At 38.6% G+C, this 23,601-nt stretch overlaps 1 protein-coding gene across 14 annotated transcripts in view; it reads right to left on the minus strand.

The window, feature by feature from the left end:
• Positions 1 to 23,601, minus strand: part of Ttll5 (Tubulin tyrosine ligase-like 5) — a 354,482-nt gene that overhangs the window by 243,882 nt on the left and 86,999 nt on the right. For all 14 annotated transcript variants that reach the window (XR_014437810.1, XR_014437811.1, XR_014437812.1 and 11 more), the window contains one exon: positions 12,853 to 12,976. Coding sequence is in view for 11 of the 14 variants with exons in the window: in XM_083094286.1 (XP_082950412.1) it covers positions 12,853 to 12,976 (124 nt within the window). In the remaining 3 variants the exon portion in view is untranslated. The remainder of the gene's footprint in view (positions 1 to 12,852; positions 12,977 to 23,601) is intronic.

Genomic DNA, 23,601 nt, shown 5'->3' on the forward strand with positions numbered 1-23,601 from the left:
TTATATATATATATATATATATATATATATATATATATATTTATATCGAGAAGAAAATTAAAGGGAACTAATGGGATAGATTGCTGTAAAGAATCTTTGGAGAGTGGGGAAGTATTCGTGAATTCCAATTCTGAAATCCGCAACGAATAGATAGGAGGAATATTCGTGAATTCCAATTCTGAAATCCGCAACGAATAGATAGGAGGAATATTCGTGAATTCCAATTCTGAAATCCGCAACGAATAGATAGGAGGAATATTCGTGAATTCCAATTCTGAAATCCGCAACGAATAGATAGGAGGAATAGTCGTGAATTCCAATTCTGAAATCCGCAACGAATAGATAAGAGTAATATTCGTGAATTCCAATTCTGTAATCTGCAACGAATAGATAGGAGGAATAGTCGTGAATTCCAATTCTGAAATCCGCAACGAATAGATAAGAGTAATATTCGTGAATTCCAATTCTGTAATCTGCAACGAATAGATAGGAGGAATATTCGTGAATTCCAATTCTGAAATCCGCAACGAATAGATAAGAGTTATATGGAAAGGGAATTGAATTGTTAACGATAAATTACTATTGATGGTTATTATGAAATTCTAACTGATCGAGAGTATTATTGATTAAATTTTTATTATTTTAAGGATCTATAGTTCAAACTCTTTAATTACTTAAAGATCGTTTTTGATATCGCCAGTCGAATGGGAAAGAGAAATAGGAACTGAGAGAGAAATTTAAACTTACTACTTATTGTGAACGTTGCAAGGTGTTGAAAAAGAAATTTAATCCGACCGGAGCTGAAAGCGCAGGTGGGTGGCTGTTGGTTGAAGATGAGTGGAATGCTCAGTTGATCCAAAGTTCACCTCACTCACTTCACTTACTTATTGACAATGATTGAATTTAAACAGATACTCTGTGCTGCACGAAAGAGGTGTCGTAATTTCTTTAAAATGAACTGTGTTCTATGAACTGTGAACTGAAGTGTGTCCGCGTCTTCGGCTCGCGAGTTTTAAGGATTTTATTCCTCCTCCCTTCTGGATGGTGGGGAATCTTTTTAGGCGAATTAAATGATTTCTATTACTCCCTTCCTAAGGTCAAGGAGCTTGATTTTTTAAAAGAAGAGGGGTCTCTTAAGATTTTAATTGGTTAAGCCCTTTGGCTCGAGACTTAGCTCCATCCAGTAGAGAGTGGGAGTGAGCTGATTATCTTATCGCTTGGCGATTTGGCGATTCGGAGAACGCTCGAGGGTGGCCTGTCGAACGAGCGCACGTGCACTATCAATTTCAAGAATATTGCTGTATGTTTAGATTTTGACAATCTTCCCGAGAACCAGATCTTTATTTTAAAATTTCTTTAGATAGAGAGGCTTCGAATATAAAGCCGTACCAATAGATACGGGACAGTTAGAGTTTCTCATAACAATTCACGAATTTATTTAGAGTTTCGTTAACGCTATCTCGACTGGCCATTCTCAGTATTAGATTTGTTAAAGTTTAATGGCGATACCCGCGGGTTAGGTTGCGTTCTTCTAAGCGCTATCTTTATTCCTAAGAAGAATCGCTTTGCATTTCGAATGCAAGTCGATCCTTAATTTCTTTCTTCCACGAAATCGTTTCGAGGAAAGAAAAGAATCGTGGAGTCCACCGGACGTAACATGATTGATGTCATGTTTCCGCATGAGCCGTTGCACGTCAGCGTTATAAAATTCCTTCCCCATATCAGTCTGTAAGTTTTTCGGACATCTTTTGCTATCTCGAATTATCTCGGCGATAGCGTCAGCTGTCTCGCTTCCACCTTTACTCTTGAGTGGTATGGCCCACGCGTGCTTTCTCAACGCATCTATGACTGTGAGTATGTAGTGGTAACCTCTGTTGAAACGAGAGTACGGACGCATCTCGACAATGTCAGCTTGCCACAGGTCATCGTATCCCCGCACTATGACGTGTCTTCGGGGAAAATTTTTTCTCGCCGGCGCGTGCAATTCGTTCACCAACTGCCGTTTCTCTAAACTATGTTGTTTCTTCGCTTCCTCGGTTATTCCCGATCGCCGATCCATCGTTGTTTCGATTCGTCGATCAAATGATGTGTGCCTTGAGTATCACCGTGCGTTTTATCATTCGTTGCTAGCCGTTCCTGGCCCGTTCGATAGCCGTTCATAGCTGTTCGATAGCCGTTCGATAGCCGTTCGATAGCCGTTCGTAGCTGTTCGTAGCTGTTCGATAACCGTTCGATAGCCGATCGATAGCCGTTTATAGCTGTTCGATAGCCGTTCCCAACCCGTTCGATAAACCTTTGCAGATGTTTAATAATTGTACAATAGCCGCTCCTAAACCGTTCACTACAGCCGCTCATTACAGGTGGATAGCCGTTTCTGAATTAGTGTTAATCGCACGCCGAAGCTCGTTTATCGCAGTCTGCAAAGCTCGCACGTCCCTCTCGAACGCAGTCAGCTTCTCGTCTGATTCTTTCTGCTGATTCTTCAACGTTTTAACGCATTGTTCCACGTACAGTTTGTTGACTGCATCGGTATCAGCCTCAGGATGCGCTACACGGCGAATCTTGCGCGACCTCGCGTCATAGTACGTAGCGACGCGACACAAAGTGTTTTGACGCAAGTAACTTGTCACCGATTTACCCCAATGATCGCTTGTTCTAATTGCTTCATTTCTCCGTTCGAATAATCCAAATTTGTTGATGGGCATTTTTTTTCTCGATGCGAGTGACGTCGATCGACTGATCAGTTTTGTCGAGACACCGTTTAATTTAGAATAAGACCAACTTCGCGAAGTTCATCGATGATCGACAGGATCTCGTTGTCGTGAGCGTTGTGGCCAGCTCGGCGCGAAGCGTCGAGCAATCGTAGATGATCCACTAGCTCGTTGGGATCGTCCCAGTGCACGTAATCGATCTTATTGTCGGTTAGCGTCATCGCGCGAAGCATGAATACTCCCGTACCGCATTTTTTCTTTTTCGATTCGATCGACATCAACGGTGCAATTATGTGTTTACTTGTATCCCCTGTTGCTCTTTAATTGACCTTGCGCATCATATTGACGTTTATGCGCACTCGTCGCCATTAATATGCTCTTATATTTTTGCATATCGTCCTCAGTGTATATGTCATCATCGGGAATTCTCTTGAAGATCAACTCGTATAATCCAGGTTTACCAATGTACCTCACTTTGTCTATGATTATAGAGTCATCTGCGCCGATGTCGAATCGTTTGTTACCGAGCCACATTTCATTCTCGTCGAAATAGACACCGTACACGTGATCGATCTGATTTTTTTTATCGCCACTAAGGAGAGCGCCCATGTACTTTTGTGCCAGTGGCCCGAAGTGCTCTCGTAACATTTTTTGACCTTCCAACGTTTGTAACATGTTTCGAACAGATGGTGATTCGAGCGGGTTGCCCGTGGTTTCGAAAACATTTTCGATTGCGAGTGATTCGGGTATCGTGGGTTGTACGATTCTCGTTGTCGCGGACGGTGTGGAGGTTATCAGCGGTTCATCCGATGTATGCGGTGTCGATAAACGATTCGCCTTCAATCGTTGTCTCTTTTTCGGTGTCGTATCCTCCTCCTCCTCCTCCTCTTCCTCTTCCTCCTTGTACCGCTTGATGGGTAACGTTTTAATTATAGCGTCAGCGTTACTCTCCGGCTCGTTTTTCACCGCGATTAAGCTAGAGTTGTCGACGATTTTTTGTAGTGGCTCGATAATAGGCCTAAAATGGGTCTTGACCGCGATATCGTCGTCGATCTTACCGGTCTTCAAAGCGCGATGTTTTTTGCGGATCGATTCGCTCGTTTTCTCAATCTCCCTCGCAATCTTTTCACGCTCGCGAATATTATCGCTTTCAGCCATGTCGACAGAGTGTGTCGGCAGCGACTAATCGTTTTGCGGTATCGCGAACACGTTAAATCCTTTTCTGTATCGCCCGTTCGTAAATGAGCTGTCCTTATCTATCACTAGGAATCCATACTTGTGTTGCCAACAAGTACGACATAATTCACTGAAATCCCCGTACGACATGTCGGTATTCACGTGATCGTTGTACACGTGTTTCAAGTTGGTACCGTCCTGTTTAAACAAGATCAGCAGGTTCGCGTTGTCGCGTATAAGATGTTTTGGTATTCTCGCGTACGTCTGACAGAGATAGAAGCAGTCGACGTTCGAGTGACGATCCATTGAGAAGTACTCTCTTATCGTATTTTGCTTGTCGCACGCCACGTCATCGAAGACGAAAATCGAGTTTGGACGTACCTCGCTCGGTGGAATGACGTCACTGTTATTGGAGAACGTAAAATAGCCGATTTCGTCGATCGGCGTCAACAAATTCTCCAGATATCGATTTTTCAGCTGTTGCAGCGACTTCGAGTACACGTACACGTTCTCGAAACGTACACCGTGCGGGCTTTCCAGTAGACTTATCAGAACGTTGGTTTTACCACAATTCGAGGGGCCGCAAACGATCGCGCGTATAGTAGTCGGTAGCATCGTACCGTGCCTGCGCATCTCCGCGTTGTCCTCCATTGATCGTAATCTGTCGTCGCAATTTGTCACGCATATCGTCAAAGGTTGTCGTACGAATCTCATTTTTTCAACACTGCTGATTGGATCGAACGCCTGCCTATTTATAGGTGCGCGAAATCACGAGTCGCTCAGTAGAGAAAAAATGTTCACCCTGCTAACAAATCCTTCCGATATTCGCAATTTGAGCGTCGAACAGCTACAATTAGTGCCGAAAGCAGTTCTATTGAGAACGTGCGGTGATTACGTCCACTACGTGTGGGACAAACTTCCGGAACACATAAAAGCGGATCCGGAGGTTCAGACGTATCGTCGCTGTTACGAACATTACAATCAGCCGTGGCAGGAAACGCACATCGACGGTCCGGCGCCGTTGATAAAGAATTGCGGCGAATGTCAACGAAAATAGGTAGAGGCCTATTAAATCACGCGATAAACGCAATTCCGATCGAATTCCATATTCCCGGTTATCAGTTTTGCGGACCAGGCACGCGGTTGCAAAAGCGATTAGTCAGAGGCGATCGAGGTATAAATCCATTGGACGCGGCGTGTCGCGAACACGATACAGCATACTCTCGGAGCAACGATCTCACCGAGAGACACGCGGCGGATAAGATACTCGCTGAGAAAGCGCGGAATCGCATCGTTGCGAAAGATTCGACTCTCGGTGAGAGAGCCGCCGCCACAACTGTCTGGGCAACGATGAAAGCCAAGACGAAGCTCGGTATGGGTCTGAAGACGAAGACGAAGAAAAAAACGGTGAAGAAACGGATACTTCCGGTAGCGAAATGCGGCGGTGTATTGCCGATTCTACCAATGTTGGGTGCGCTCGGATCCCTGATCGGTGGAGCGGCTGGTGTAGCGAAAGTGGTGAACGACGGAAAAGCCGCGCAACGTCAGTTGCAAGAGATGCTACGTCACAATCGCGCCATGGAAGGTCACGGATTATATCTCGCTCCTTACAAATACGGACGAGGAGCCTCAACGAGAAAAAAAAAAAAACGTCAAAGAGACGCTAAAAATGCCGCAGGGCGCAACTACCAACATACAATTGCTACAACTGGCAAAACGTATGCACATTCCATATTTTAGAGGTGTTTTCATGCGCAACTCGTTACCGATCGGTGGTATATATCAAAACGAGAGCGGCATCGTAAATTAGGATAGCGTCGAAGGACCAGGTACTCATTGGGTAGCGTATGCAAAGAGGGGGAATCGCGCTATATATTTCGACAGTTTCGGCAATCTTCGACCACCGAATGAATTAGTGCGATATCTCGGACGAAACGTAACGAAGATACAGTACAATTACACACCTGTTCAAACTTACGATCAGAGTATCTGCGGACAATTGTGCTTGCAGTTTCTTCGAACGGTCGATGCATGTGAATTTAAAGACAGATATTGCGCTATTTAACTCAGTATTCGTTAAACAGTTTCGTCGACATGTCTATGACGTTCACATTGACTGGGAAGAGTAGCGTTCTCACGGCAAACTTCTTTCCCATCGTAGATTTGAGCGACGGCGAATACGAGCTCGGTCTAACGGATTTTGAGACTTATCACACGATACCAAATGTGAATTCCTCGAATAATAAATTTTACTTTGGCGAAGACGACGAGGAAATTACGATTCCCGAGGGATCGTATGAGTTGCAAAATATACATGAATTTTTGAAACATGCAATTTCACGGAAACATCGCGATGAGAAACACATTGACGGCGGTGACTATGAAGATGGCGAATATCCGATAGTGCTCCGCGCTAATTACAATACAATGAGGAGCGAGATCAAATGTGACAGAATAAACTTTACCAAACCTGACAACATTGGATCGCTGCTAGGATTCTCGAATCGTATTCTCGAGCCGCGAAAATGGTACGAATCAAACATGCCGATTAACATTCTCAACGTGAATATTATCCGTATAGAGTGTAACGTGACCGCGGGTGCGTACAACAACGGCATACTCGTTCATACGATACATGAATTTTCACCGAGGGTACCACCGGGATATAAGATATCGGAAACGCCTGCACAGATCATTTACCTGCCGATCATCGCGCGGAGCATTACGGATTTAACGTTACGCGTTGTCGACCAGAACGGACGATTGCTCGATTTTCGAGGAGAAGAGATCACCGTAAGATTGCACGTACGTATGCGACGTATGAGATGCTCGTATTGAACGGATCGAAAGACGTGAGAGATAACGCAATCTTTACGAGACCAGCAACACCACCAACAACAACAACAACGTCGACGTTCGCTAATATCAAATCATCCAAGAAAAAGAAACTCAGCGCATCGAACGTTGCGTTTTTACAATCTTTGGGATTTGCGGTGCGAAACAGCTGAACGAAGACCGACATTCTCAACATCAGTGATGAACCGATCTTTGACAATCGTATCATCAAGATCGAGACTCACACGTACAACCCGTTCGCCAATACAACGTTCGGACACAGTGACGAGATAAGAATACCCATACAACAACAGGATCTGTATACCCTGCCGTACGAGAGTTTCCTATACATCGAGGGACAACTAACGAAAAACAGAGCAACAGTTGAAGGAAAAAGTGATGCGGTACTGGCAAATAATTGCGTCGCATTCATGTTCGATGAGATTCGATACGAACTCGATGATGTTGAGATTGATCGCAATAGAAACGTAGGAATAACTACTACGCTCAAAAACTTTGTAACGGCATCATCCGCTAGAAACGTGATTATGAAAAACGCCGGCTGGGATCCGTTGACCTATGAGAATGGACATTTCAATTTTTGCGTACCGCTCCACATGTTATTGGGATTTTGCGAGGATTATAAACGAGTGGTGATTAACGCTCGTCACGAATTGACTTAATACGATCGCGCAACGATAATAATTGTCTGTTTATGAATTCTAAAACGCTGGAGCCTGTAATAGACATATTCAAGATACAATGGCGAATGCCTCACGTGCTGTTGAGCGAGATCGAAAAACTGTCGATGCTGCGTGCTCTGGAAAGCGGACGATATCTCAGCATGGGTTTTCGCTCGTGGGATCTGTACGAGTATCCGCTATTGCAGCTTACAACCAAGCATTCGTGGGCCATTAAGACCGCGACTCAACTGGAGAAACCACGATATGTTATCTTCGCTATGCAAATAGACCGGAAGAATTCCTTGACTAAGAATGCGACTCAATTCGACCACTGCAAATTAATCAATGTGAAACTCTATCTGAATTCGGAATGTTATCCGTACGACGATATGAATCTGGATTTCAATAAAGGCAGATGTGCCATTCTGTACGACACGTACGCGCGCTTCTGCAAGAACTATTACGGATACGAGTATCTCGAGCCGAGTCTTTCCGTCTATGAGTTTCAACGTCAGGGTCCGTTCGTGATTATCGATTGTTCTCGACAAAACGAATCAGTCAAGAGCGCAACCGTGAATGTGAGATTGGAATTCGAATGTAAGGAGAACATGCCGATGAATACCACTGCGTACTGTCTCATCATACACGATCGTGTGATCCAGTACAATCCGTTGACCAACGTTGTACGCAAAATCACCTAAGCGATAACATCGACACAAGAGAGAGGGGAGGAGGATATAAATCAAAGTGCTGCGAGATGATTTTAGAGTTTGCAATTCCTCTCGATTGATGCATCGGGGAGAGAGAGAGAGAGAGATCTCGTCATGTCTATACCAAGTTTGTGGATCTGCAAGGATTTATCATCGACAAACTATTCTTCGTGAAAGAAGTGGCAGTTCTGAGGAAGGGATATGTTCTCTCGCATTATTTTTTCGCAAATCCTGTACCGTGGAGCGTGCTAACAAAATCTGAGCAACGTCAAGTTTTATAGGTGATTAGAAATCATCACGGATTACAATGGGAAGACGGAAACGTTCCATATGACTTGGCTCACCGTGTAATTACAACAGCAGTCGTTGGTACGATACACGAAAAAGAATCATCTGTCGTGTACGTTAAAGGACTTGAAAAGCGAAAATGGCTGACCGATATACTAGACGATGCGGGAAACGGCTATATCATTGAAACCTTGGATGCTGACTATGAAGATATCGATGCTCTAAATAAATTAGATATTACCAATAGTATGCGATGTGGAAAACATGTTAAGAATTGTGCATTACAAAATGTATTCAAAATATTTAACTGGTGGTCGCAACGCCAGAAAGAATTGCAAGAAAAATAAAAAATGTAAACATTAATATGTTTTATCTCTTATTTCCCCTCCCTAATTTTTTCCTTGCGTTTCTAAGAATTTTTATCTGAGCGCCGTCTCCCCTTCTCCTAAATTTCAGAGCGTTAGAAGCATTGACCCCCCCCACCACATTATACTTTTGGAAGATGAGCGTCATGTATACTCGATTATTTCTTATACGATCAGTGTCGCGTTAACACCGCTCTCGTGGTTCACTTTTCATAACTCCCAGAGAAATGTACTACGTCGAAAGAAACAGCAGCAGCGGCATCGGAAGACGCGTGAATAATTACGTGCCGAGTCGTAATAAAACTTCATCGTTTGAGAACAAATGTGACGAGTAAGTTTCGTTTAACTTTTTTATATTTTTCTATTTTTCGATTTTTACAAATTGTATTATTACTATTATTTAATTTTAATTTTTCTGTAGCATTTCGTTGGAGCGTCGTGTGGTTCGTATACTAGGTAGACGATATGCATTGACAGCTACGGAATTCAAATTCCTCGAAATTGGTATCAACGTGGGTCCACCGAGTTACGTGGAGATTGTCATAGGAGATCATCGAGGAAAGGAACTGATATTATCTCTCGAAACGTGGAAGGGACTCTACGAGCAACGTCGCAATATTCAAAATTTCCTTCGGAATGACTCTAAAGATGACTACAATTTCATAAGCGTTGGACCGCTAACAGTGAGAGTTCGTACGATTAACGTCAAACTCATAAGTCTCGAATCTTCAAACGTATGCTTGATGATGGTCGAATCGACGTTACATCGCATGTTCGATCTCGATCACTGCATAGATGTAACTTTTGATCGATTGGATAAAATTATCCAAACAGTTGATGTCAAATTTACGCAATTCTCCAATATCGCGTCCACTGTAATAAATCCGAAAGAAATATCAAATGTAATACGCGCGAGTGACGCTTTCAACAAGCATCAACTCGTCGATTGCGAACTGGCAGCTTTAGTTTTTAGTCCATAATACGTAAGAAAAATATATAAAACATAAATAAAGAGTTTTAAGTCTAAATCATGACGTAATTTCTTCGCACGCATTTCCATCCACCCAATCCTTCAAAGAATACTCCTATTTATATTGTTTATTAACTGGTAATATTGTATACTTGCGATAATACAGAGATGACAGAGAGAGAGAGATAAAAGGGATAAAGAGAGAGGGATATTCAAAGATTGTTGGGAGCACAAAAGAAAAAATTTTTTTGTAACTGAACCTAGGGTTGAAAATGTGTTGTTATCTCGCTATGATTCACAGATTGCTCGAAAAGGTCGGACCCTGAAATATCTCAAAAATGTGTTGTTATCTCGCTATGATTCACAGATTGCTCGAAAAGGTCGGACCCCGAAATATCTCAAATGAAGAGGACTCTGCTGCACTAGAGTATCATTTCTTTCGTTGCTTTTCTGTGTTTCGGTGGTCTGCTGCACTAGAGTATCATTTCTTTCGTTGCTCTTCTGTGTTTCGGTAGTCTGCTGCACTAGAGCATCATTTCTTTCGTTGCTCTTCTGTGTTTCGGTTGTCTTGTGCAATGGCTGAAGAAAACGTAATTATCATCGACGACGATACGGATGATGATTACGATTATTGGATGGATCCAGTTGTGGCGGAGAGGATGGAGATAGAGAGAGAGGAGAGAGAGAGGAGAGAGATGGAAGATGATAATCTCCATGAATCATCAGACGAGGAAATAGAAATAGAACCCATAGCAGACAGTGATTATGAGAGTGATAGTAGTGATGAACTAATACACACTAAATCATCGAAATTTAAACTTGACTGAAATAATGGCATTGGATCACACGAAGATATGTTGCATTTCCTATTACTACATGGAAAATGGATCAAAATATTGTACCGAGTGCTTTTATAGATTATCATTCCTATTCTTAGAAGCTGGTTTTGTTCGGGAACATAGATGCACATATTATGAACATTTATCTAATATGTCTTGCAAAGAATGTAACAAATCTTTGAATCAAATATTGGCCTGCAACATGTGCCCTATTTGCACAAATTAAATAAATGGATCATGGATAACATTGTAAGTATCTTTTAATTTATTATACATCAAAAGTATTTTAAAATAAATTATTAAATAATTTAAACTAATGAAATGCATATGTTTTCTTCTGTTTTCAGAAACGGTTTCCCCAACATAGCCCGACGGTCTATTTTATATATTATTATTTTTCTTTTATATTGTATACTTTTTATTAAACTCACACATTTAAATAAATTATATATATTTTTAATTGTAACAAAAAATTGCAATTATTTATACGCCTTTCTCTTGCGCTCTCTCTTGCACTAATTATAAGTCTCGCTATCGTTCTCTCTCGTACGCGTTCTTTTCGCACTCTTATCGTTCTCTCTCACACGCGCGGCAAGGGTACAAAGCAGCCGAACATCAGCAATAAAAAATAAATAAAGAAGAAAGAAAAAAGAAAAAGAAGGTTCCAAGATCCAATCCTTCAAAGGAATATCGCTGTTTATATTGTTTTATTGTTTATACTTGTCATAAAACATCCAACACGTCCCCAAGCGTCCCCCGCCCCGCAGCCCCCGCGCTGCCGAAATCCCGCGTGACGTCATCCCTGATAGGACCTGAGTTAGAACCCGCGTGACGTCATCCCTGATAGGACCTGAGTTAGAACCCGTGTGACGTCATCCCCCCTCCATCCTGCGTGACGTCATTCCCCCGCGCCGCTGAGATCCCCTCGCCCCTCACCCCCCCTGAGATCCCTGCGTTAGAACTCTCCTAGTGCTAACTACTTAAACCGTGTGGTTTTGCGAGCCTGAGTCTCCCCTTCTCCCGAACTCTGACACCGGCGAGCCGATCCGTGGCGTCGGGAAAGGTGCCCCGTTATAAACATATTTGACTAGATAGAAATAAAATAATACGACTCAAGAGCGATGTTGGAATCTCGCTCAATGGATGCAATGCTGATTGCCACAGAGATGAAATAATTTTTCAATATTAATTTTAATTTGAATGTTATTCGCTAAAAATTATAAAAATCGATTTTCATCAAGGAGCTGTTTTAATCCCTTAATAGCCGTATAGATACATATAAAAAAAATACGTGTCTCTTATTTTGATCTAAAGTACAACATATTCAAAACTCATCAAAATCTAAGGGCAATTTCTATATCTTCCCTTATTAGAAAAAAAATGATTAAAAGTTAGAGTTGTACATTCATCGGTTAAGAAGAAGGAGATTCCTCTTCTTAGTTCTTAATTGATAGTTTTTGATGAGAGACGGTGAATGGTACCACTCTTTTTCTCTAAGTACTAATTTCCATTTTCTTCCCTCTGGGAACAAAATTTGATCTCTTATAAAAAGTATATTTTTATAAAAAGTGTATTTTTCGATGAGAGGAACATTTTTGGATTGACTATGTTTATGAATGATTTTCCACGCGATGCGAAATCCATCCTATATCGTCAGGTATTTTTAGTGCAAAATGAGATCTATTATCATATAGTTCCATATTTATCTTGCAATGCAAAGTTCATTCCATATCGCCCGATGCTTTTAATGTAAAACGAGGTTATCACGGTACGGTTCTTCAATCCTTCAGTGCCTTGTTTACATTCTTACAATAGCAATTGAAACATTTTCATAAAATAAATTTCCAAATTTAAGTGTGTGTGTGTGTGTGTATATATATATATATATATATATATATATATATATATATATAAGGTTTTGTTTTTAAATTTCAATCACTTATTATTTATTAATTTTTTAACTCATGAATCATAACTATCAAGTTGGAGATCATGATGACTCAGAATGAAGACAGCATATGTCAAAATCATTAATAAGATTGCTCTTTTTTTAAACATTTACCAGACTCTTGTTAGTTAAATGCATACGGATCTCCAAAGCTGATTTTCTTGAAAACAAAACCTTGTATAAAAAAATTTTATTTTATATTTTCAACTTGTATTTATATGAAGAAGCATCTCTGCTTTATCAAATTTACACACACACACACACACACATTTTATATATAGTATATTACATGTATAACACATAATATATACTTTGCTAATACTTTACCTCTATTAAACCATGTGATTGCAATAGAAGATTGATAAGTTTAGTATCTGTTTGAAATATCTTATAAGCCATGTGCAGCTGTTTCGCAGGTGGATCTTCTGGCGGTGTGGCTAAAGCGGAACATCTGAAGAATAAATAGAATGTAATTATTTTTAAGGAGTTTAAAAATACATATATAGTATACATATATATGTATTATATATAGTACATGAAAATAAAATAAGAAATAAATTTATATAAAAATAAAAAATAAGAAATTTTATATTTTTCCACTTATTTTCCCATTTTAGCAAAAATTTTTCGTATCTTTTTTTAGATATATTTATCTTTACTTATTTATTAATAATTTTGATATATGTTATCATGATATGTTATCAAAATCATGTTCCTAACATGCAAAATATTTCAGCCATCGCTCATTGTTCATTAAGTTACTAATAAAAGATCATTATAAATTATTAACAAAACTTAAATAAAATGCTATTTCCAATATAAATATAAATATTTATTTCTATTTTTCCTAAAACCATCCCTTTCATTAATATGAAGATTTTAATTGTTACTCATTGTTTATTAAAAAGTTATTAATAAAAAAATAAAATGATTAATATGTAATTTTCTTTGAAATTTAATGACTTTAATTGTGACACCTTTTTAAGATCAAAATATTATAAGTTTAAAGTAAATCTATTGGCTAGGGAGGTGCATTGCTTCTCTCCCTGCACTTTATCTAAAAAAAATTAATAATCTAACTCAAATCTATTTGTGAAATTAAATTGAAATTAGGTTTGGGTTTAGGTTAATTTTTTCAGGTAGGGATGCAGGAGGAAGAGCTTAGTCCCTCTTCCGCCCGCGCGTTTAATTAAATATTTTTATATTTAATAAAAAATAAAGTATTCAAATAAAATAAGAAAAATACTAAAAAGCTGGAAAATATTAAAAAAACATACATAAGGAAATATTTTATGAGTCGCTTAAGCAAGAATCTTGTGTACGGAACATTGGTAATCTTCCAACATATCATTTCAGAAAGACTCATCAATTTAGTAAGGTAAATTTATATCGTAACCTCCTCGTGGTGCGCATCGGGTAATGCTAATGCTGGTGGTAAATGAACAAAAATATATAGGTAACTTTGATATGTCATAACTCTGCGAAAAAAAATCGTACAAACTTTATTTTTTTTTAATTCATATATAGAAGTCCATATTTTACGATGATTATCATGAAATTTGCGAAAAAATTTATTCCACCCCGTGGAATGCGTCAAATTATGCAATTTTTTGGAGACGTAACATGTCCTTACTTTTAAGGATATGACGAGAGGGGAGGTGGATAAATTCTAAATCTGACAAATGATTTCTAAAATAGAGGCTTTAAACTTGAGAATGAAAACAAACTTTTTCAAATACGACCATGTTCGACGGAATTATACCTATTTGAAGTTATGCGGAAATTTGACATGAAATTATCTATGGGATAATTTTGTTGACGAGTGTATTTAATTATTTACATTTATGTTGGAAATAGTATTGTAAGAGATGATCTGATTTGGGTCAGGTGGTGAGGAAGTAAAATGCTGTAGCCGTGTTGAAATCAGGAAATGAGACGCAGAATTTAGATCTGCTTGAAATTAAATATATTCTTCTTGGGTTCACAATTAACTTAGAACATCTCACTTAATATATGTCTCGAATATCGAGAGCCCGAAACACGCACGTCTATCCGGCAACGCAAATCAAAAACAATAACGCAACGCCAAAAAAATGCCAATCGTAGGGAAAAGAAATTACGGAAGTTTAAGGAGCGCTGACAATATGCAAAGAGCGCTGCATGTCATGTGAACTTAGCGCTAGCTTAAAGGCTGTGCCTTACTCGGCCAGACTGGCAACATCATTCGACTTGAATGAGAAAAATACGAAGAGACGCAACAAAAATTATTGAAAAAGAATAGAAAAGTAAACCAATGAAACTTATAGTAAATGCAAACATAATTAAGACTAAAAAGAATAAATGTTCAAACCACTAACGCAAAATTAACAATTCAAACTTACAATTAACATTAAATATGAGGGTTAATAGGCTTAATTTAGGGTTTAATACGATCAGGAGATAAAATAGATTATAAGGTCTTGCAGATACATTAAACCCTGGAATATCCTGTACAACGTATCTATTTTTATTTGAAATTTTTGAGATCATAAAAGAACCTTTGTAATTAGGTTAATTTTAATTTCTTATTTTCACCTGACTTAACGACTGAGTCTCTAATTAATACATAATCGCCAGGATTGTATTGAGACGGTTTTTTATGATGATCATTGTAATATTCCTTATTGTAACTTTTAATTTTAGAAGTAGCCTCTGAGGCTAATAAACGATTATTATCACGTTCTTCGATAAAATTAAAACTAACATCTGCAAATTTTATTTAAATATTTGACTAGTTCCGCATCAGAGTGGTTACGTTGATCAAAACCAATAAAAAGTTTAGAAGCAGAAGATTTAATAGAAGAATGATAAGTATTGTTAATAGCATACTGAACTGTATTGAGACAACTATGCCAATTAGCTTGATCATTAACTACTTTCTTAAGGGAAGATTTAAGGAATCTGTTAACTCTTTCTACAAGACCATTTGCCCATAGAGTTGCTATTTGTCTGTGTTTAATGTGTTTTGACTTTAAAAATTCAGCGAAATCTTGCGAGGTGAAAGCAGTATCTCTATAAGAGACTAGCAAACAGGGATTACCGAAAATATTAAATAGCTCCGATAAATGTTTAATTACTTCTTTAGTGCCAGTAGATTTAACTGCATATAATCTAGAAAAAGCATCAAAAATAACCAAAATGTGTTTAGATCCATCCGTTGAAACCATAATAGGACCAAAATGATCTATATGTAAAATAACAAAAGGAGCTGATGGAGAATTCGTGATTTGCATTTCACCTTCGCGAGAGAGTTAACCGAAGAATTATACAATAAACAAATTAAACAGTTTTCAATGTATTCTTGCACTTTCCTTCGCAAAGAAGAAACCAATTAGGAAAAATATCTTGACAAGTTTTCTCGATACCGCAATGAGCTACCTCATCACGAATAACATTATTAATTATGGCCTCAAATACAGCAAAACGCGATTTATCTGGGAATTTTTTATATACTAAGCCATCAATTAGAACAAATTTATCATTGTTAGTAAATTAAAGATCTTCCGCAATTTTTCTGAGCCTGATATCTTGAAGCTGTCTATATTGAAGCTCATTTTCTAATGGCATAGCTTCTAAGTAACCAACAGTGCGACTAAGTGCATCAACATGAGCCATACGGCGTCCATCACGATGAACAGTGCTAAAATGATAATTTTGCAATTTAAGTATCCAGCGAGCAATTCTAGGATTCAAGCTGGTTTTGTTTAAGGCGTGAACCAATGCATGACAATCAGTGACCACTGTAATTTCTAAACCATAAAGATAAATATAGAATCTCTCAATTGTTTTAACAATCGCAAGCATTTCAAGCTCAAAACTATGATATTTAGCTTCCGCTTTATTTGTTGCTTGACTGTAATAAGCTACAGGTGCCCAATTATTAGATTCCTGTTTTTGTAACAAAATTTCCGCGACTGCTATAGCACTAGCATCGGTATGAATTTTAGTGGCAGAAAACGGGTTATATAAACGTAAAACAGGATAAGCAATTAATTCTTTCTTAAGTAATTGAAAAGCTCGCTGACAACTTTCATCAAAGTTGAAGACAGTTGACTTACGTAAGAAATTATTTAAAGATCTGGCCTTGACTGCATAATCTTTAATGAATTTTCTAAAATAATTGGTCAAACCAAGAAACCTTTGAACCTCAATCACTTTTCTAGATTGCGGGAATTTATTAACAGCATCAACATGTCTAGAACTTAATGTGATCCCTGAAGGGGAAATTATATAACATAAATTCAATAGTCGTTCTAAGAAAACATTTCTAAAAATTTAACTGTAAATTATAGCGTTTGAACAATAAAAGAACTTCCTTTAAAACATCAAGGTTATGATCAGCTGATACCGAAGAGATAAGAATATCATCAATATATACAATTACTTTATCTTCTCTTATTAAAGGCTGGAGAATTTGAACAAGACATTTTTGAAATTCAGCAGGAGATTCAGAAAAACCAAAAAGAAGACGTAAAAATTCAAATTGTCCATCGGGAGTAGCAAATGAAAAGTATTTAGCACAGTCCGGATGTAATCTTGATGGAAACCATTTTTTAAATCAAGCGAAGTAAAAACTGTTTTATTGCTCAACCGCGTAAGACAATCTTCTATGAGGGGAAAAGGATATTTCTGTTTCAAAACTCTATTATTAAGTGGGCGCAAATCAACACAGAGACGCATAAAGCCATTTTTTTCTAACCACACGTGCGCAATATGAAGAACTACTTAGCTTAATAATTCCTCTACTTAAAAGATCATCAGTGATCTCTCTCATCTGAATACGTTCTGTCCAAGCAAATTTGCGCGGTGCATAAGCATAAATAGTCATCCTTTAAATTAATTTTGACAAGATAATCATCCTGAACGACAGGAACTTGTGTGTTTTCTACTTCATGAAAAAAAGACAATAATTTATTTTTAATAAAAGGGTCAAAATCAATGACAACGTCAGATGATGAAGAATCAAAAACAGATTTATGCGCAATAATTTCAGCAGAAGCAACCTGTGAAAAAAGATGTACTCTATCTTCCGATCCATCATCTGCAAAGTTGACAGCAAAAAATCTTATTTCTCAAAAAATCGCGTACAATAATAATATGAGTAGAAAGAGAATTATGACGTAAAACATGAAAATTGCCCTTTATTGAAATGTTAGGCAATAACTCTAATCTAATGCAAGAAGGAATAATACCATTAATCTCAATTGTCGTTTAAAGCTTTATAAGAAAGAGAGAAATCACTTAAGGAATCAATCAAAGAATTACAAAATTTTTTGAAAATAGACGGACAGATCAAAGAGATCGGGCTACCAGTATCAACTAAGGCGGATAAATTACAAAGAATATCATTGAATTCAGTTACTTTAAGAACAGTATCATCAGAGATAATTTTTCTTACTTGGCTATCATTAATTTATAACGCGGTCGCCTTTCTCGACGCTCCGGATTGACTCGTCAGATCGTCAGGATTCGAGAGAAGGGGAGAATCGAGCTTGTGCGAACAATGTGGGTGTATGGAAAAATAACTCTTTATTTTAATAACTGAATGAAGTACAAATATGAAAGTATGCAAATAAATATAAGAGAATGTCGTACAATATAATCGCGCGGTGTACGTTTGACTTATTTCTATGCGTGGTGAAAAATACAGCAGTTCTTATATAACTAACGGTTATCACGATAAAGCCGAACAACGGAGGTGCGTGCAAGCGGAATCTTGCAGGTACGCGAGAACACGGGACTTATTCCTACGGCAGCGGAAGTTATTTGCGTACAAGCGGTATCGCGTAGGTGCAGGTAACGACCACAGGAGCACGTAACTTATCTCTAAGGTACCGTGCAGTCGACGGGGCTGCGTGTCGGGTCAGCTCGGAAGCCGGAGACACCCCGTTGAGTCGAGTGAAACCTCGGACTGGTAGCAGGTAACCGGAGACATCCGGTTGAGTCGAGAAACACCTCGACCCGGACGGGAAGCCGGAGACACCCGGTTGAATCGAGAGACACCTCGATCCGGACTGGAAGCGAGTCCGAGAGACACCTCGGTTTCGGGAGATCTGATCGGAGCGTTCGGTAGAATCGCAGGATGGGATCTGGTGCTGGTGGGCCGGCTAGGCCGGCTTATATACCCGGTCGATCGCATTCCAACGTTCCCCCTTCAGATGGGCCGCTCAGGTAAGGCGAATGTGTAAGATTGAGACAACGAATGGGTAAGCGCTGGAGCGAAGAGGACAGCAAGCGTCAGGTAATGCATACGAGGGGGGCAGCGTGCGTGCGAGCGAAACAGCGAGCAGAGGTAAGCGTGCGAGCGAGACAGTGAGCAAATGTAAGCGTGCGGGCGAGACAGCGAATGTATGAGCGAGACATAGCGTGGGTAGGAAGGCGATAGAATGAGACAGAAGCATGCGTGTATTATAAATGTATTTAATACATTAGTAATGGCGCATACACGCCGTTACAACTAACGCAACGATTTGAGTCGGTATGGATTGATTCCTGAGAAGATTTGGAAGATTGGTCTTTCTTCTTGAGTTTGGGACAATCAATTCTGATATAATCCTTTCCATGGCAATATACGCAATGTAAATCCTTATAAAGTTGTACAGAATTCTCCGTCGATAAAACTGGATCTTTCAATTTTACAGATTTTGAACCGATGTCCTTAAGGTTTCCGAAGAATCTGGGGTTTGCTGAAATCTTTCTAAGAGGCTCTTCACAGGAAGTAGTCAAATGATGCATTCTTTCTAAAAAGGAATCCAAAAAATTCAAATCAAGAGCCAAAGCAGCAGCTCTGATAGACAAATTACTTATTCCATTGATTAATAAATGAATTGTATCATAATCTGGTAATCTTAATCTTTGAATGAGTGCCAATTTGTCCATGGCATAATCTTGAAAAGATTCTGAAGAAAAAATCCACTTTCGAGCTTCTATTTTTTGCATAATTACACCAAAAGATATTCTTCTTCTGAAACGACAGAAAATAGCCGTTTTAAAATCAGTCCAGGATTTGTTGGTGTTTCCAATATTTACATCAAACCATCTGCGAGCAGTCTTTATTAGATTATTAGCCGCAACAGATATCATAACAGCAGGGGACAAACCATGAATATGAGCAACGTTTTCAATTTTTTCTATCCATAATTCTATATCATCATCCTCCAAGCCAGAAAGAGGGAATTCGGGATGATAGAAACTTTGCACACTGACCTGCGGGTACAGATGGAGGGGCATTAGCAAATGTATTATTTAAAATACTTCGAAAAAAATGTGGATCAGCACGAGCTTGAATTAGATGAATCCCGCTGATTGTTATTAATGACCAAAGAAACGAGCAATTGCTGCACCTGTGACATTTGTTCTCGTTGCAGTTGAGCTTGCTGGGCCATAAAAGAACAAAATTGTGGCAGAAAAGAGTCCATCGATGAGCCTGAACCGGTGCCCGTAAACGAAGGAACTGAAGAGAAACCAGGAGCGTTTGCAGCATCGGCTGATGAAGGAATAGAGGAGTTTGGATTGCCGGGAACTTCTTGATGTAAAATGTCCAATGCATCCTTCGACGGGTTACATTTTTCAAGATGCGATAAAATTGCTTCAATGCATTTTTCCTTGCTGTTGAGAATACTCAAAACATCGCAGCTTTTGACTTCTTTCTTAAGCTCAGCCAAAGATAATTGTTCAAGACGTTGACGAGGCATAATTACAATTTTTATGAACCGTAATGGTGGCAAAAAGAAACGGAGCTCGAAATGGCGGACACAAACAAATGCTGACCGTTCTTCAAAGAGAAAAGAAAGCAAAAATGTACCACAAAAAATATGCTCCAGAAATGCCTCACATAAACCCCGACATCAAACGAGAACACGGCGAGCTATCCCACTTCTGAAAATTGTAAGAGCTGATCTGATTTGGGTCAGGTGGTGAGGGAGTAAAATGCCGTGTTGAAATCAGGAAGTGAGACGCAGGATTTAGGTCTCCTTGAAATCAAGCGACGCGGTAGCGTCGTGACGCCAAATACATAAAAAGAAAAAAAACGGAATCCGAGAATTGAGAGTCACTGTCCTCAACGCGGCGTTACCAACTATCAAGTAGCTTATCCGGAATTTCACGTCAAGTAAACTTTCGGTTAAGATATTTAATAAACTAAAGCCATAATCAAAAATCTAATGACACTTTTATGATATACTATGAATACAAGCTTTCGATTGTGACCAGTTTGAATAAAATCGGTGCAGTCAATCCTGAGAAATGATGATTGAATATCAGAATTGTGACATTTTTCGTTCTTCTCCATTTCCAAGCTCACGTACGTAGGATCGCACGCACACATGCAAAGCGAGTTTGTCCCTCAAGGCGCGCTTGCAAGGCTCATGTGCGATTATTCGTTCGAGAATGCAAATACTCGTTGAGAGACAAAATCATACGTATGTATGCGCGTACATACACACGTGTGATATGTATATATTTGTGTGTACGTACGTGTAAGAGATTAATTTATCGTACAGTAACTATTTTCAAAACTACCCCTTCGGGGTAGAATTTAATATCTTATTGTTAGAAACGGAGCCGTAAAAATACGGAAATTCTGCTGTTAAATAAAATTTAAAAAAGAAGTAATTTATCGTATAGTAACAATTTACGAAAACCACCCCTTATAAAAGCAAATTTCAAAAACCACCCCTTGAAAATGATGCATGACAGAAATATGGGACTTACGCCGTTAGTTAAGCTTTCTTACAAAGACTAATTTACCATATAACGATAATTTTTAAAAACCACCCTTTGGGGGTAAAATCTAATATTTCAGAAACGGTGCACTACAAAGATATAAAACATGTACTGTAAGTTATGACTTGTAAAAAGATTAATTTATCCTATAATAACAATTTTTAAAAACCACCCCTTGGGCGTGTAATCTAATATCTCAGAAACGGTGCACCACAAAAATATAAAATCTGTACTGTTAGTTACGACTTGTAGAAAGACTAATTAAGCGTATAATAACAATTTTTAAAAACCACCCCTTGGGGGTGAAATTAAATATCTCAGAATCGATGCACCACAAAAATATGAAATCTGTACTGTTAGTTATGACTTGTAGAAAGATTAATTTACCGTATAATAACAATTTCTAAAAACCATTCCTTGGGGGTGAAGTCTAATATTTCAGAAACGGTGTGCCACAAAAATGTAAAACCTGTACTATTAGTTATAACTTATAGAAAGATTAATTTACCGTACAGTAACAATTTTCAAAAATAAAATATATCCTTAGAAATAATTTACAAATATTTTCCCTCAAAAAATAATTTGCAGAAAGGATATAAAATTTTACAAAAAGGTGTGATATCCCTCTAAAAAAAACCTTGCAAAGGTAAAAAAAATACGCTAAGTACATAAAAAATATTGTATCTTGTGTGGAACAAAATGTTTAATAAAAGGTCCTTAAAAATAATTTACAGTAATTTTCCCTCACAAAATCATTTTTCTAAAAAAATAAAACCTCAATAAATAATTTTCCTAAAAAAAATATTAAAAAATAAAATATCAAAACTAAATATGAAATAAATAATTACTATTAGCCAAGTACTTAAGAGCAATTTGTGATATATTTGCCATGAAATCAATCTTACATTGTAGAAATATACATAAATTCTCCCTAAGAAATTAAGACGCATTTTATTTTTATTCAGAGAAACTGGATTTTTAAGATCGACACTAAATGAGAATTAGGATTCTTTTAATTCTTAAAACATTTTTTGTATAGTGTATATAACGATGCGCCTTGAGAGCGCATCGTTCCGATTCCCGGCCGTCTATCAGCCGGAAGCTGCCGCCCGACGACTATCGGTCAGAGGCATAGGCGCGGTGCGTCCACAATATTTTTATTAAATATTTTCTTTGGCCGAACATCGCCGAGGACCGCCGAAAGGTTCCGACGAGGTGCCAGGTAAAACGACCCGCGTTCGGCATTCCGAACCCCACTGAGCACCCCGTACCATTCCGCCACTCGGAGGGGGTGTACCGCGAGAAGCCTTCATTTGCGAACAGTACAATTGGACACGTTGTAATTGCACACCGTGCTATTAGACACATAAGATTGCGCATCGTTCGACAGGGATGCAAGATTGTCTCCGCAAGCAACATGCCACGCGTAGTGGAGAGGGTAACGGAGATGTGAGCGTAAGCGTACGTGTGAACTCGGCGTTTCGGCGAGCTTCGGATAGAAGAAGAGGACAGAATACAGTTTTCTGTCTCCTTCTTACCAAGCAGGCAACGAAAGCGACGGGCGACGGGCGACGCGCGACGCGCGACGCGGGACGCTGCTCGCTCTTCGATATCTCAATATATTTCTCTCTCACAGCTTTTCTTTATGTTTTATATTTTTGTTACAAATATATATAAATATGTACATACATAAACGTATAATATATTTATAATATATATATTATATATATATATATACACACATATACACACACGTTTTGTAATATATTAAATATAATTAATTTTTTTATATATTTAAAATATGAAATTAAGAAAAATAATGAGTGCCGATTTTCCACACCACCCATGAGGTATCACCAATGGCGCGTTAGGTTCTTTATGTGGACCTTCGTCTGGAGCCCTATTATACCACATTGCATTGTATTATATTTTACAAGTATGGTGTCTGTTAGACAGACAGACAGACATACACACGTAGTTAACTACTTAAATAATTCGTTTCAAAATAGATGGATCAGCATCAGAAGTCAAACCAAGATCTCCTGATCTTACGCCACTAGATTTCTTTTTGTGGGGATACGTAAAAGAAAAAGTTTTCGTGACAAAACCAACTATTGACAATGAAAATTCGTATCATAAACACATTCTCAGAAATTACTCCTGATGTATTGCAAAAAGTCCAAGAAAGCTTTCGATTACGTTTAATGAAGTGTGCCGCTGTCAATGGAAACTTGTTTGAGCATTTGCGCTAATATTACAAACATTCATAGTGAGAGGCAAGGGGACTCACGTTAATCAAGCACCCCGAATCGT

The sequence above is a fragment of the Camponotus vicinus genome, unplaced genomic scaffold (assembly GCF_025532165.1).
Source record: "Camponotus vicinus isolate PSW18456_S1 unplaced genomic scaffold, iyCamVici1.0 SCAF_3, whole genome shotgun sequence".
Lineage (NCBI taxonomy): Eukaryota > Metazoa > Arthropoda > Insecta > Hymenoptera > Formicidae > Camponotus > Camponotus vicinus.